Source organism: Bubalus kerabau, chromosome 22, assembly GCF_029407905.1.
Source record: "Bubalus kerabau isolate K-KA32 ecotype Philippines breed swamp buffalo chromosome 22, PCC_UOA_SB_1v2, whole genome shotgun sequence".
NCBI classification, from domain to species: Eukaryota; Metazoa; Chordata; class Mammalia; order Artiodactyla; family Bovidae; genus Bubalus; species Bubalus kerabau.
The window spans coordinates 27,262,250-27,278,524 of record NC_073645.1 but is presented as its reverse complement, the minus strand read 5'-3'; the positions used below and the strand labels follow the sequence as shown (position 1 = coordinate 27,278,524).

At 40.3% G+C, this 16,275-nt stretch overlaps 1 protein-coding gene across 1 annotated transcript in view; it reads left to right on the top strand.

Annotated features, from left to right (window-relative positions):
• CFAP43 (cilia and flagella associated protein 43) overlaps positions 1-16,275 on the top strand; it is a 107,849-nt gene that overhangs the window by 73,606 nt on the left and 17,968 nt on the right. The window contains exons 20-27 of the mRNA XM_055560264.1: positions 3,736-3,861; positions 6,175-6,279; positions 7,334-7,450; positions 8,352-8,579; positions 11,713-11,919; positions 12,845-12,934; positions 13,228-13,308; positions 14,149-14,274. Of these exons, the coding sequence (XP_055416239.1) occupies positions 3,736-3,861; positions 6,175-6,279; positions 7,334-7,450; positions 8,352-8,579; positions 11,713-11,919; positions 12,845-12,934; positions 13,228-13,308; positions 14,149-14,274 (1,080 nt within the window). The remainder of the gene's footprint in view (positions 1-3,735; positions 3,862-6,174; positions 6,280-7,333; positions 7,451-8,351; positions 8,580-11,712; positions 11,920-12,844; positions 12,935-13,227; positions 13,309-14,148; positions 14,275-16,275) is intronic.

Genomic DNA, 16,275 nt, shown 5'->3' with positions numbered 1-16,275 from the left:
TCATATATGTTGTAATGTGTGTCCCCAAGAAAAAGAAATGCAAAAAAGCAAAATGGCTGTCTGAGGAAGCCTTACAAATAGCTGTGAAAAGAGGGGAAGAGAAAAGCAAAGGAGAAAAGGAAAGATATACCCATTTGAATGCAGAGTTCCAAAGAATAGCAAGGAGAGATAAGAAAGCCTTCCTCAGCGATCAATGCAAAGAAATAGAGGAAAACAACAGAATGGGAAAGACTAGAGATCTCTTCAAGAAAATTAGAGATACCAAGGGAACATTTCATGCAAAGATGGGCTCAATAAAGGACAGAAATGGTATGGACATAACAGAAGCAGAAGATACTAAGAAGAGGTGGCAAGAATACACAGAAGAACTCTACAAAAAAGATCTTCATGACCCAGATAATCACGATGGTGTGATCACTCACCTAGAGCCAGACATCCTGGAATGTGAAGTCAAGTGGGCCTTAGGAAGCATCACTACAAACAAAGCTAGTGGAGGTGATGGAATTCCAATTGAGCTGTTTCAAATCCTGAAAGATGATGATATGAAAGTGCTGCATCCAACATGCCAGCAAATTTGGAAAACTCAGCAGTGGCCACAGGACTGGAGAAGGTCAGTTTTCATTCCAATCCCAAAGAAAGGCAATGCCAAAGAATGCTCAAACTACTGCACAATTGCACTCATCTCACATGCTAGTAAAGTGATGCTTAAAATTCTCCAAGCAGGCTTCAGCAATACGTGAACCGTGAACTTCCAGATGTTCAAGCTGGTTTCAAAAAAGGCAGAGGAACCAGAGATCAAATTGCCAACATCGAAAAAGCAAGAGAGTTCCAGACAAACATCTATTTCTGCTTTATTGACTATGCCAAAACCTTTGACTGTGTGGATCACAATAAACTGTGGAAAATTTGAAAGAGATGGGCATACCAGACCACCTGACCTGCCTCTTGAGAAACCTGTATGCAGGTCAGGAAGCAACAATTATAACTGGGCATGGAACAACAGACTGGTTCCAAATAGGAAAAGGAGTACGTCAAGGCTGTATATTGTCACCCTGCTTATTGAACTTATATGCAGCGTACATCATGAGAAATGCTGGGCTGGAAGAAGCACAAGCTGGAATCAAGATTGCCAGGAGAAATATCAATAACCTCAGATATGCAGATGACACCACCCTTATGGCAGAAAGTGAAGAGGAACTAAAAAGCCTCTTGATGAAGATGAAAGAGGAGAGTGAAAAAGTTGGCTTAAAGTTCAACATCCAGAAAACTATGATCATGGCATCTGGTCCCATTCAGATCAGATCAGATCAGTCGCTCAGTTGTGTCTGACTCTTTGCGACCCCATGAATCGCAGCATGCCAGGCCTCCCTGTCCATCACCAACTCCTGGAGTTCACTCAGACTCATGTCCATCGAGTCACCGATGCCATCCAGCCATCTCATCCTCTGTCGTCCCCTTCTCCTTTTGCCCCCAATCCCTCCCAGCATCAGAGTCTTTTCCAATGAGTCAACTTTTTGCATGAGGTGGCCAAAGTACTGGAGTTTCAGCTTTAGCATCATTCCTTCCAAAGAAATCCCAGGGCTGATCTCCTTCAGAATGGACTGGTTGGGTCTCCTTGCAGTCCAAGGGACTCTCAAGAGTCTTCTCCAACACCGCAGTTCAAAAGCATCAATTCTTAGGTGCTCAGCCTTCTTCACAGTCCAACTCTCACATCCATACATGACCACAGGAAAAATCATAGCCTTGACTGGACAAACCTTTGTTGGCAAAGTAATGTCTCTGCTTTTGAATATGCCATCTAGGTTGGTCACAACTTTCCTTCCAAGGAGTAAGCGCCTTTTAATTTCATGGCTGCAGTCACCATCTGCAGTGATTTTGGAGCCCAGAAAAGTAAAGTCTGACACTGTTTCCACTGTTTCCCCATCTATTTCCTATGAAGTGGTTGGACCAGATGCCATGATCTTCATTTTCTGAATGTTGAGATTTAAGCCAACTTTTTCACTCTCCTCTTTCACTTTCATCGAGAGGCTTTTTAGTTCCTCTTCACTTTCTGCTGTAAGGATGGTGTCATCTGAGGTTATTGATATTTCTCCCAGAAATCTTGATTTCAGCTTGTGTTTCTTCCAGTCCAGTGTTTCTCATGATGTACGCTGCATATAAGTTAAATAAGCAGGGTGACAATATACAGCCTTGATGTACTCCTTTTCCTATTTGGAACCAGTCTGTTGTTCCATGTCCAGTTCTAACTGTTGCTTCCTGACCTGCATACAAATTTCTCAAGAGGCAGATCAGGTGGTCTGGTATTCCCATCTCTTTCAGAATTTTCCACAGTTTATTGTGATCCACACAGTCCCATTGCTTTATGGCAAATAGATGGGGAAACAGTGGCTTACTTTATTTTTCTGGGCTCCAAAATCACTGCAGATGATGATTGCAGCCATGAAATTAAAAGACGGTTACTCCTTGGAAGGAATGTTATGACCAACCTAGACAGCATATTAAAAAGCAGAGACATTACTTTGCCAAAAAAGGTCCATCTAGTCAAGGCTATGGTTTTCCCAGTGGTCATGTATGGATGTGAGAGTTGGACTATAAAGAAAGCTGAGCACCAAAGAATCAATTCTTTTGAACTATGGTGTTGGAGAAGACTCTTGAGAGTCCCCTGGACTGCAAGGAAATCCAACCAGTTCATCCTAAAGGAGATCAGTCCTGGGTGTTCATTGGAAGGACTGATGTTGAAGATGAAACTCCAATACTTTGGCTACCTGATGTGAAGAGCTGACTCATTTGAAAAGACCCTGATGCTGGGAAAGATTGAGGGCAGGAAGAGAAGGGGACAACAGAGGATGAGATGGTTGGATGACATCACCAACTCAATGGACATGGGTTTGGGTGGACTCCAGGAGTTGGTGATGGACAGGGAGGCCTGGCATGCTGCGGTTCATGGAGTCACAAAGAGTTGGACATGACTGAGCGACTGAACTGAACTGAATTGATGTGTCCTTTGTCTCTGAATCTTTTGAAGCTATAAACCTTTAAAGATATTTTTATTATAGAAATATTCAAATATACATATAAATAGAAGGAATAATAATCTAATAAATCTAATCACTAATAATGTTTCCTATACACCATCCACTAGGGCTTCCCAGGTGGCTCAGTGGTAAAGAATTCACCTGCCAAGGCTGGAGATCAAACTTGGGTTTGATCCCTGAGTCGGGAAGATCCTCTGGAGAAGGGAATGGCAACCCACTCAAGTATTCTTCCCTGGAGAATCCCATGGACAGAGGAGTCATGGGGTTGCACAGAGTTAGACATGACTGAGTGACTGAGCATGCACATATACCCCATCCTCTCCCATGCACCTCTCACCATGCACATATACAATATCCTCCAGGATATTTTTCTGAAAACTATCCTGGATTTCATATCATTTCACCTTTAATTATTTAAGTATATGTATCTAAAAGAGAAGAACTCTGAAAATACTTAAGAAGAATACCATTAGCATACCTAAATATCTGTAATTTCTTAATATCATTACATATTTTTGTTGTTTTTAGATAAGTAAGCTTTTATGAATTAACCCTCTAACCTAATTCTTTGCTTGACAGTTACGTTTAGATAAACAGAAAATCTATTTTTTATTGGTTGCTGTCTGAAGAGACTCAAGGAAACATCTCTTTAAAGTTTAACTGTTTACTCATCTCCAACCTTTCCTACTTGAAAATTCAGGTTCTTGACATGATGGAAGAAAATGAAGCAGTAGATGATATTGCAAAATTAGAGCGACAAGAATTTGGCCTGGATCTTGAAGAACTGGAAAGGCTGCGTAATGAAAATGAGCAAGAAGTGGAAAAGGTAGGGAAAAACTTTATTTAAGCACCATTAAGATTTAATAAAGAAAGTAAAAAGAAAATGGGAAGGAGAACTTTACCAGAATAATGCAAATAAAATAAAACTTTTCTACCATAATGTGAATAAAGCAAACTTAGTGTATATAATGGAATGAGTCAGAGAAGTTATGGGGAAGAAGAGCATCTAGACCAGCCAGACACCTGTTGTCTCTTCACCATGACATTATGCCAACCATCTTCTGCCATATATTTGAACATTTTTGAAAGTCTCCTCAGCCACCTGAAACCAACTTCAAACATTTTTTGTTTAGTAAGCCCTTTCTTAATTAGAGTTGAAATCATTCTTCCTGTACTCACTGATTCTTCTAATCTTTGAGCACCATCTACACTATAGCCATTGTGAAAGTGGTTGGAGAAGACTAGCAATGTATCCCCTTTTCTTATTATAACAGATAGGAACCAAGCTAGGGCCTTTTTGAATGTTATTTGATTGTGGTAACAACCCAAAAAGGTAGGTTATTGTTTTCCTCACTTAAGGGAACCAAGTCATAGACACTCAGTCACTTGGTTAAGAGAATACAACTTGAGTCAGAGTCAGGAAGCAGTCCTGGTCTTGCCCACCGTGTGTCTGGCTCATCCTCCTTGGCCCTGGCCTCACTCAGGCCTGGGATACCACCAGCTTCTCCCAGCCCATTCATCTTGACCACCCTAAAATGAGTTGGCTTAGATGCCTGCTCCCATCCTCATCCTCTCATTGCTTCTTTCTTTAAGCTCATGTCTGACCGCTCGACCCCGTGAACCTGCCCCTCTGGACGCCTGACCAGTGATGCAGCCACTGTGCTCACTCGACTCCAACCCATGCCTCTGCCCCAGAGGCCCCACTCCTTGTTTCTTATCAAATTCCTGGGCATCCCTGGAGGAGCTTCCTTGATCCTCTGACTCAGACTTTGGTACAGAGATAGGCTCTTCACATGCTCATTTCTCTCATGTTGTTTATTTTTCCTGAACTCTGGGCTTTTGAGGAGATATCAGCCCTACACTGGATGTGATAGTAGAACCGGACAGTCCAGGACAGAACACTGTTAGCAGATGGCACCATAAATCCACCTGGGAGCAGAATATTTGTCCCTGGGAAGAGCAAGGGAGCCCTGTCCTAAAGAGACCAGGCTACTAGCCAGCTCTGGCCAGGATCCCACCAACAAGGAAAAGACCAAAGCCCAATAATGACCATGTGGACATTAATTAATATTAATTAATGCATAATAGTAATACTGTCCAACAGTATTAATATTTTTCTGAAAGGGTTGATCAAGTAGCCTCAGAAATAGTAAAGGAAGGGCCTGGAAGGAAATCAGATTCTGACAACTGATATGCCAAAAGAGCTGTTTATTTAAGAAAAAGTAATTTTAAACTGTTTTAGTCATTAACTCAATGGACAAAATCAAAAACAAAATGCAAATTAAACATGGTATTTGTTCAGACAATGAATAAAATAAAAATAAATAAATGAGTGAATGAATGAATCTGGGAGACACTATTCTCAGCTAGATTTCTAATAATTCTTCCAACAAAGTGAAATTTAAAAAAAAAAAGGTCTGCACAACATTGTAAATCAACTACACTTCAGTAAAAAAAATTATTTTGAAAAAAGATTCTGAAGAGGACCCTAACAAATAAGATTGTTGGGTGTCACTTTCAGGCTAGCTCTTTTGGTAAATTTTATTAAAATAAGAATACTTCATCACTTAAATATTAGGTAATAGAGTCAATTAAGGAGATAAAAACTAATTAAGGTAACATATGTTTCTAAATGGGAAAAAGTGCATCGTACGATCCCCAGGAGTAGTAGAATGTCCATTTCAAGGTGGATGCAAATAAAAGAATTTAGTACAGTAAAGACCCCAAGACAGAGGTCACAAACTGGCCCTTCAGATATGCATTGACAAGAATTAAGCCAACATTTTTAGCTATTTCAAACTTTCTAATAAAACAAGAATACTTGGCACAGTGGGTTTGCTTCACCGCCTTGCACCAGCCAGCCAGCTCTGCGAAGTGTGTATGGCTATCTAGCTAACACAGCTGTGCAATGGCCCGTACACCTGCCTTGGCTCCTGTGTAGGATCTGCCTGCCCTTAGTGGTGTTCATGTTGACACCCTGGTCCTCAAGGAAGGGAATCCTGAGCCTCCAGACTAAACCTTAGGTTCTCAAAGATAGGGAATACTCCCTCCATGTGCATCTGGTTAAGGAATTTACAGTCAAGCTATTTTCCTTGAGGCCACATTTTCAACATTGTTTTTCCCTTCTGTGTTCTTTAAGATAAGAAAGGATGTTGAGATGCAAAACCTAGCCAAGAGATATTTGGCTGAAATCATCAAAGAAGAATGCTGGAATTCAATGGCTGTGAAAGGCCGAGCTCTTAAGGTAACAGATGTAACTTCAAGTACATCTTAGCCAAGAAAATTTTCATTGAAAGTCTCATGGCAGAAAATTTTAAAAAGAAAAAGTGCAGGAAAGTCCATACATAGGAAAGCAAACCATGCCTTGCCCCTTCCCGTGCTGAATCCGCCTCCGTGTGTCACTTTCTCTGGGTCTTATTCTTCCCTCTCTGCTCGGTCCCCATGTGCTTCTAAACCAGCATCTCTTAAGATTTGTCTTACACCTCTTTCTCTCTTTCCTCTATGACACCACCTGCATCCAAGTCTCAATATCTGTCTATTCCGAAAAAGCCACCTCACTCACATTCCACACAGATTGAAAACTAGATCTAATAATGTTCACATTTCTACCTGTGTCTAGCTTCACATTTTCTAAAGGGCTGTTTTTGTGCCTTTTTATTAAGATTCCTCCCAACGCAGTTTCTCTCTTTGTCTAGGGTAACCTAAAGTCCCAATTTATGCCTATGATCCTGGAGTAGCTATTAACAGCGCCTTTTTCACTTTCAAATATGCCATCTGTTTAGATCATGAAGTATTGGTCACCCTACATTTATGAGCTTGAGTATTGCTCTAAAACAGGGTTTCTTGAGAACGGCACATTTGGGGCCGGATAATTCTTTGTTATGGGTGCTGTCCTATGAATTGGAGGGTCTTTGCAGCATTCCTAGCCTCTGTCTACTAGGCCCCAGTAGTGTCCACCACGCCCATTAGTGACAGTCAAAACCATCTCCAGACTTTGCCAAACGTCCCTGGGGGCCTGAAGAGGATGGGGACAGGGGCAGGCAAAATCACTTCCAGTTGAGAAGCACTGCTCTAGAAATAGGTCTTGCACAAAAGCACAGTATTTTCTTACACAGGTTACACCAGTACTGATGGCATGCGTTGCTCTGTTTTAAGAACTTCCATCAGCCACTTTGCTCATGCACGATGGTAACCTATGCACTAGTTTTAATCAGAGAACACATCTCCCACAGTGCCCCAGATACACATAATTGTACTGAAAATGTATTTTTCTTCATTTTGCTTTTTTCACCCCCAAGTGCTTTCACATCCCCTATGTGGTTGAGAACTTCCCAATGAAAGAACGCACAGATGAGGAGATGAAAGAATTGAAGAGAGTTTTGCAGCAAAAGAAGATTGAAACAGAGTGTCTTAAAGTACAATTTTAAATATATATGTGTGTGTTTATATACGATGTTTTCTATTTCAGTATTTCCTTCATACAGATTTGAGTTGGAATACTACTTAAGTCTAGATATTGTTTAAGTTTGTATTTGTAGTCCTTGTTTACATGTACACCATATTCTAATGAATACAGGAGCCTATATCTAAATAGTAAGTCTAGAACCTATATCCTAACAACTTTGACCATCCCTCAAATATGATGATATACTTGTAAAAATTATATCTGGGAGTTTGTTCTTGTTCTGGTCATGAGTTCTTCATCCACTCATAACTCATTTTTATCATCTCTTATCACTGGGGATTATATTTTAAGATAGTTGGCCAGGGATGAAGTAGAATCTGTTTTGATGGGATTTATGGTTTTCCTAAAGTAGTCCTAGCATTTCCCTCCCAACAATCTCTGTCAAACCACTTAAAAATGCTGTCCAATTGGTATAGTTTCATTTCGGCCAGAACTTTGCATTCGTTCTTTTTCTGAAACATAAATTGAAGGCATGCTTAATTCTTCTTGCCTACACATAACAGTCCTATGGGAATACGTTCCTGTAAAACATGAAGAGAAGGTATATTTTTTAATGCTTAAGTACCAAGAAAGACTCAAAATATTTACAAGCAGCTGTCATCCTGACAGAAGAATATGAATATTACACACTATCAAGAACATTTTTTAGTTTCATGATTTATCCACAGTTTATCAGTTTCTGAAGCTTTCTCTTCAGCAGGTTCAGGAACTATCCATCACTTTAAATTCAGTTGCTGGCAAAACAATTAACATTTTAAAATACTTGTTGAAATAATTAAGTTGTCTCAAACTTGCTCTGTAGAGAATTCTTATTATTGCATAACTCTCATTTCATCTTTTTCTATATTTAGCTACGGAAAGAAATTGTAGAGGTTCAGTCTGCAATTACATTGGTTAAAAAGCATCATGAAGAGGAGGATGAAGAAGAGGAAGAAGATAGCACAGTAAAAGATAACAGCTTGCCCAATTACATGCTTGGCAGTCTGAGTACTGATTTTAGGGTACATACCTCTTTATTGTCAAGCCAATTGGAACTTCATTCCAGAGAGGAGAAAATCAACCAAATTATATTGCTGAAAGTGGGTGAATTTTTTCTTTATCTTTGAAAACCTCAAACTTTCCATGAAATGTCCTGCAAAGGCTCAAACTGAAATCTAATGCCAATCAAATGATGTCCTTAAAGTACACAGAGAAACATGCAGATGGCTAGCTCCATTTTCTTTAAACAGAGCTTATGGACAAGAGTTGTTTTCATCAATGTGGAGTGGGTTCTGTGACACCAGGTTTTGTAAAGAGCACCCTCCACTGGCTAACATCACAAACCATCTTTTTTTAAAAATTTTTTTTATTTTTAAACTTGACAATATTATATTAGTTTTGCCAAATATCGAAATGAATCCACCGCAGGTATACATGTGTTCCCCATCCTGAACCCTCCTCCCTCCTCCCTCCCCATACCCTCCCTCTGGGTCTTCCCAGTGCACCAGCCCCAAGCATCCAGTATCGTGCATCGAACCTGGACTGGCGACTCATTTCATACATGATATTATACATGTTTCAATGCCATTCTCCCAAATCTCCCCACCCTCTCCCTCTCCCACAGAGTCCATAAGACTGATCTATACATCAGTGTCTCTTTTGCTGTCTTGTATACAGGGTTATTGTTACCATCTTTCTAAATTCCATATATATGCGTTAGTATACTGTATTGGTGTTTTTCTTTCTGGCTTACTTCACTCTGTATAATAGGCTCCAGTTTCATCCACCTCGTTAGAACTGATTCAAATGTATTCTTTTTAATGGCTGAGTAATACTCCATTGTGTATATATACCACAGCTTTCTTATCCATTCATCTGCTGATGGACATCTAGGTTGCTTCCATGTCCTGGCTATTATAAACAGTGCTGCGATGAACATTGGGGTACACGTGTCTCTTTCCCTACTGGTTTCCTCAGTGTGTATGCCCAGCAGTGGGACTGCTGGATCATAAGGCAGGTCTATTTCCAGTTTTTTAAGGAATCTCCACCCTGTTCTCCATAGTGGCTGTACTAGTTTGCATTCCCACCAACAGTGTAAGAGGGTTCCTTTTGTCCACACCCTCTCCAACATTTATTACTTGTAGACTTTTGGATTGCAGCCATTCTGACTGGCGTGAAATGGTACCTCATAGTGGTTTGATTTGCATTTCTCTGATAATGAGTGATGTTGAGCATCTTTTCATGTGTTTGTTAGCCATCTGTATGTCTTCTTTGGAGAAATGTCTGTTTAGTTCTTTGGCCCATTTTTTGATTGGGTCATTTATTTTTTTGGAATTGAGCTGTAGGAGTTGCTTGTATATTTTTGAGATTAGTTGTTTGTCAGTTGCTTCATTTGCTATTATTTTCTCCCATTCTGAAGGCTGCCTTTTCACCTTGCTAATAGTTTCCTTTGTTGTGCAGAAGCTTTTAAGTTTAATTAGGTCCCATTTGTTTATTTTTGCTTTTATTTCCAATATTCTGGGAGGTGGGTCATAGAGGATCCTGCTGTGATGTATGTCGGAGAGTGTTTTGCCTATGTTCTCCTCTAGGAGTTTTATAGTTTCTGGTCTTATGTTGAGATCTTTAATCCATTTTGAGTTTATTTTTGTGTATGGTGTTCACAAACCATCTTTCTACAAAGATCTTTGGGAAGCTCAAAGATAAAAGAAATCCTTGAATGACACCTTCTAGGTAACCCAGATGTCAGTTAGGAACTCCTTGTAGGATCAAGATGTGATTGCTTATCTATCTCCTTAACCTGGGGAAATACCATTTCCTTTCTAAGATTTCTATAAGTTCTGGGGCTCAGGGATAAGGTATGGTGTCCTTCAGGCTCTAAGCTCCTCCTCGCTTTCAACCGGACAAGTCAGCTTCAGAACACACCACCTGTACATGTCAACTGAAGGCTTTTGAAAACCCAGTAACTTGAGATTGCACCAATGCAGATGGTTTGATATTTAATGTTTGGTCATCCCTGTTCCTGAAAATCTTTCAGCCCTGTGTGCAATTTGAGTTCTAACTTCCTACTATGTTATTCTGCTGTCTCTTCCTATTTTTTCTCTTCTTCATCTCCCCCAATACCTGAAATTCCTATGTATTTATTCTGAGAACTGTTTAGTTATCTCTTTGGTTGCTTAGCTTCTGCTGACTTATGCCCTCAGTGTCCCACCTTCCTGCCACTTTATTAAAACCTCTTCTCTACAGAAAGTATTTTCAGGCTAGGAGAAATTCTGGTGCCAGCTGTTAAGACCATTTTCCACCCCGCTTTACTGGTTTCATCTTCAGTAGAATAGATATGTAGACTGAACTCTGATGATAAAATAAAGTCTACTTTTAGTTTGACCCATCATTCTACTCATCAGTAGAGCTAGGGGCAAAGCAGTTGCCAAACCAGAGATACCTTAGTAATTGGCTGATCCAACTAGCTAGCTTGGGTTCCCTTTCTAGTTAAAAATGACCTGTCCATACAGAGGAAGAATATTGTACGTGGTTGTGCTTCTTTGGGAGCTTCTCCAAACAACCTCTACAACCCATCTTCTCTTCACCTTGTCTACCCAAACACGATTCCAAAAAAAAGACATTTCCCAACTTAAATACTGAATGAGAGTGTTAGTCGCTCAATCATGTCTGGCTCTTTGCAACCCCATGGACCGTAGCCCACCAGGCTCCTCTGTCCATGGAATTCTCCAGGCAAGAATACTGAAGTGGGTAGCTATTCCCATCTCCAGTTGATCTTCCTGACCCAGAGATCAAACCCCAGTTTCCTGCATTGAAGGCAGATTCTTTACCATCTGAGCCACCAGGGAAGCCCAAATACTGAATGTTGCTTTTTAAATGTTCTTATGATGGATTAAAAAAAAAAAAAAGCATACACAAAAGTAGAGAAAATAGTCCAAAGAGCCTCCACATATCCATTATCCACTTCAGCATTTGTTAATATACCTGCACACTGAATTACAATATACATTTCTGGATATACACTGTGGTGTAACAGTTATTCTGTTGCCTTAATCCTGCTCATGGTCAGATGCCACTATAGATTACTGAACCAAGAAATGACTTAATGCAAACAGTATTTTAGATTAACTTGTGTATAATTTGTAAAATGATTTTGGATAAAAAGTAAAAATGTGGGCCCATGTTGCCAGTAAGGGTATAATACATGATGTGTTTATAATAACATTGATATTTCAGGATATTATTTACAAGGTAAAAACAGCTTTCAATAGTGAGTTTGATGCTGCATATAAACAAAAAGAGATTGAAATTGCACGTGTGAAGGAAAAAAATGTAAGGATTAAAGAAATTATTTTAGATCTGCAATTGGAAGAATCAGTCTGGCAACCAGAATTCGAGGACTGTGAAAAGCCAGAGAGAACACTTGTTGTGGAAAGTAGTGAGGTATGATTATCTGTGTATCATCTCTCGCCTTCTTTCTCACGACATTTTCCAGGCTCTTATTTATTCTTCTTGTTTTTGCTCCTACAAGCAACTGTATAAGGTAGAAATCTTGGTTACAAGTAACAAAATCAGCTAACATAGCCCCAGAAATAATGAGGATTTCTTTTATGAATCCCATGGAGTCCAGACAAGGTTTGGACACCAAGCCTAGAAAGAAGCAGGAACCACATACCAGAGCCTTGTGAGGAGACCAGAAGTGCTCTTTCTTCATCTTTTGATTCACTTCGGTCTGCATTTCAGCGGCCTCTAGTAGTTTCTATGTTACATCTCCTATATTCTAGAGAGCATCTGGTCCAAACTATAATCTCTTAGTCATAGGTCCAGATTTGCCTGGAAAGGGGCTCCTTGGGCCAACTTGGGTCCAGCACCTGTAGCCATAGAGGTTGGGTCACATCACGGGAATGAGGCTGACGGAGCTCCAGTAATTACGTAGCCATTACAACAGTGTGCGTTCCAGAGGAAGGGGCTCACTGCACAGCCTTCTTAAAACCTGTTTGGCACCGAGACAGTTACAATTAAATACCTAAAGAGAACATTTCAAATATGACCGTATTTCATTTATAAGAAGTGATTCAAAGAGAATACCCTTGCTCACATGAAACGATCTTGATTATTTCAGGGCAAAAGATAAAAGTGTTGCTTAGAGGTAATAGTAGCACTAACAGTCCCTGTTGAAAGTAATCATCTATTTTTCTAACTCTCTCATTTTGGATCTCATCTTCATTCCAAAATAGGAAATTGGTGGCAAAACCTGGGTATTCCCTCTATCCCCCTAATTCCGTCTAACCTCCTCCCAGTGTGTAGAAGGAAACTTTGGTTTGAGTTTTGTAAGAATAACAGCAGGAAACTACATTTTCTCTTTCAGATTTCAGCTCAAAGACATATTAAACCGTGGCAAAAAGCCAAAACAGACTTGCTTGTGACCCGTGAAATGGAGCGATTGCTTCTGACACGGGTATGCAGTTTTTCTCTGGTTGTACCTAAGACCCTTTTTCCTTTTAGGGATACTTGTTCCTAACTTGGTTGAATAGTCTTGTACTTGTACTCCACCAGAGAGACACATTAGGGCATTCGTTGTGGTCCGAGGTCACTGGAATCTCAGTGGCTTCTTCTCCCCTCCACGCATGCCACTGCTCACCCTCCCCAATCCTAAATACAGTCAATCTAACATTGGGGTGGGGCTGTCCCTAGTGCCACTGGAGTGCTCTCTGTCTCAGTGACCCTCTCTGACCCTGGCTGTTTCCCAAGGGCCCTGACTCAAGACGCCGAGCCCTCATGGACATGATGGGAGGAGTTCTGGAAGTCAAGAAGGAAGACATTTTGAGAATGGTGAGATTCCTGGCCATCCTTATGGAAGGTGGAATGGGATGGAGCGAGCTACTTAAACATGACCATTTTTTCCTATGTGAACCTAAATTTTAGAAATTCTACAGCAATAAATACACCACCCCCAGTGCCTCATAAGGGCTTCCCTGGTGGTTCAGACAGTAAAGAATCTGCCTGCAATGCAGGATACCCAGATTCAATTCCTAAGTCAGGAAGATCCCCTGGAGAAGGGAATGCAACCCACTCCAGTACTCTTGCCTGGAGAATTCTATGGACAGAGGAGCCTGGCAGGCTGTAGTCCATGGGGCAGCATAGAGTTGGACATGACGGAGTGACTAACACTTTCACTTCACTCAGTACCTTATAAACATGTACCAGGCAAATAAGAAGTTTGAAACCACAGGCTTGTCCTCCAATCTGAAAAAAAGCCAACAAATGAACAACTAAAAAAGCAACTACAGTGGTTTTGGTCTCTACAGAAAGCAGGGATAAAATTTCACCTGTAATTCTCCAGATACACCAAGGAACATGCCCTTTGATACCTGATATAGGTATCCCTGGAGCTCGGACATAGCTCTAGCTATGAGGATATCAACTTGCAAGTCTGCACTTGTCAGCTCAGAATCAGGGTTCATCCCAAACTATTCACCCTGGCTTAAGTCACAGAAAAACAGTTGTAATATTTTTTCATATCCTTTGGTCAAAGCGTTAGGTCATTGTCTCACCAATGTGAAGAACTATACCCTTTTAAAGGGCTCTTTTTTAAAACTGTAACAGTAACTCTGAATTTTACTGTATTGCTACATTTATATTTAACCTAGATGCTTTCCTTTATTTCTTCAGGTGATTCCTCAGCCTCCGTTCATGGTAAAACCTGATGCTTTGTGGTCTGAAGAGGAAAGGAAGCTCTACAAAGAGTATGAGAAAAAAGTCAAGGAGTTAAATGAAGAAAGAGATAAGTATAGAAAGGTCAGAAGAGTAGAGAATATGGCCTACGTTACCAAGGGTTTTGTTTCAGTATCTTTTCAAATGACATTTCAAAAGGCATTTTCTCAGTGCCTTTAGTAACCTCAGGATGTTGTTTCAGCTTAAACTCTCAAGAGAATTTGAGGAAGTGAATGCAGATAAATTTAAAGACTTAGAACAATTTTAAACAATAAGAACACACAGCAAAATTGAAGGTTCTTATTGATTTCCCATTTTACATCATTTCAATTCATTTGATCCTTCATTCATTCTTCAGATGTTTAATGAACTCCTATGACAGTGTGTTCAAGGCACCATAAGGTACTTCTGTCTCTTGCCTCCATCAATTTAAGCTGAAGGCTCTTGCTGTATTTGCTCTCAATTTCCAGGAAAAGACTTGAAAGAAGAATGACGCAATCAATAGAATTCTAATTTGAGATGTTTGAAATACAGGTTTCCTACTTTTCTCTTTCCATCATAAAGAAACATTCCAACATTGAAATTGTTTACAATTCTAATAGAGATGTAAAAAGTGATGGTATACAACCAAGTTGATATTTATCCTTCTGTGAAGAAGGTAAAATCATACCATCATTCAAGGCAGGACAGTTTGTCAGCTTTATAGAGGCTGTATTTTATGAACAACTTTGAACCTATTGTTAACTGGTCCCTGTTTTTATTCACTGCAGTCCTCTAACAGTGCCCTAGCATTTTATCCAAAATAAGTCGTTCTGAGTGCAGTAAAGATGTCAAGAAGTTAACGGAATTCAGATGCCTAAAGTGGTGGCATTTACTCCATGGTCTTTCACTGTAAAATAGTCTCTTGCCTACACCTTCACCCCCTGCCCCTTGACCATGCTCACCTGGTAAAAAGTCAGCCTTGATTAAACCAGCACTCAACTTCTCTGCATTCACACCATACAATGGGTGAAGAAATATAACAAAGTGACTATAAGTTTTGCTTTTGGAGTTGGACAGTTTGCGTCCAATGTGGCTCATGGAAATGTTATTATCTCTCAAAACCTGTCTCCTCATCTGTAAAATGGCCATTCTGGAACCTTCCTTCTGTACTATTGTGGGAATGCAAGAAGGCAATACCTATAGTTTTCTTAGCATTGCCTCCAAACTCAGGAAATGACCCCATGTTAGCTATTTTAAATAAAAATAATAGTTCACACTCATAGTATTAAGAAAAATTAAAAAATTAAATCACTGTGAGATCATTAAAAAAAAGAAAAGAAAAAATGCTCCATGGTTTCACTCTGATGACCTTAGTCTTTATTGGGTTCTTAAAGCTGCTCAACGATGCTATCCCCCCCAGCTTGCAATTTCCCCCTGGTTTAACCTGGTGGATCTTTTTTAAAATTCAGATTCAGATTTTTTTCATTCTGAGGACAGAGAAGCCCCCTGAGATTCTCCATTTCTATTGAGCAATCACACGGTTCAGCTGCTGCTGCTGGTCGGTAGTCTACACTTTAAGTGGCAAGATCCTAGAGGACCATGCCGTGTGCTCTCCTCTGTCCTCGGACTTCCGACACCTGACCCTCAACTCTCCCCTTGGTTTCGCTCAGAGAAGAGGAGCAACTAGAAGAGATTTTCCTTACCCTTCTCCCACCACATCTCCCACCCACCCGCCTTGAATCCATATATCCTTCTTCCCTTTCTGTTCCTTGTGGGTAAAATGGCCTTGTAGCCACCCACGCCTCCTGTTCCTCTCCATGCACTGGGTCCCGTCCCATCCATCTGCTTAATGCTGTCACTCTAGCCATCTGCCCCATTGCCCTGCAGCACCAGTTTGCCCCTCTCTACTGGATTTTCCCGTAGATGCACGCTGTAGTCTTACGTGTTGTATACATCTCTTATATTTACAAAAGAAAAAAGACTCCTTTGAAGGTTTATTAAAAAAAAAAAAACACAAAACCTTTGTATTATGGAAAATGTCAAACATATGTAAAAGTAGATAGACAATATAACAGACCCAGGAGTAACATCTGTGGCTGAAGG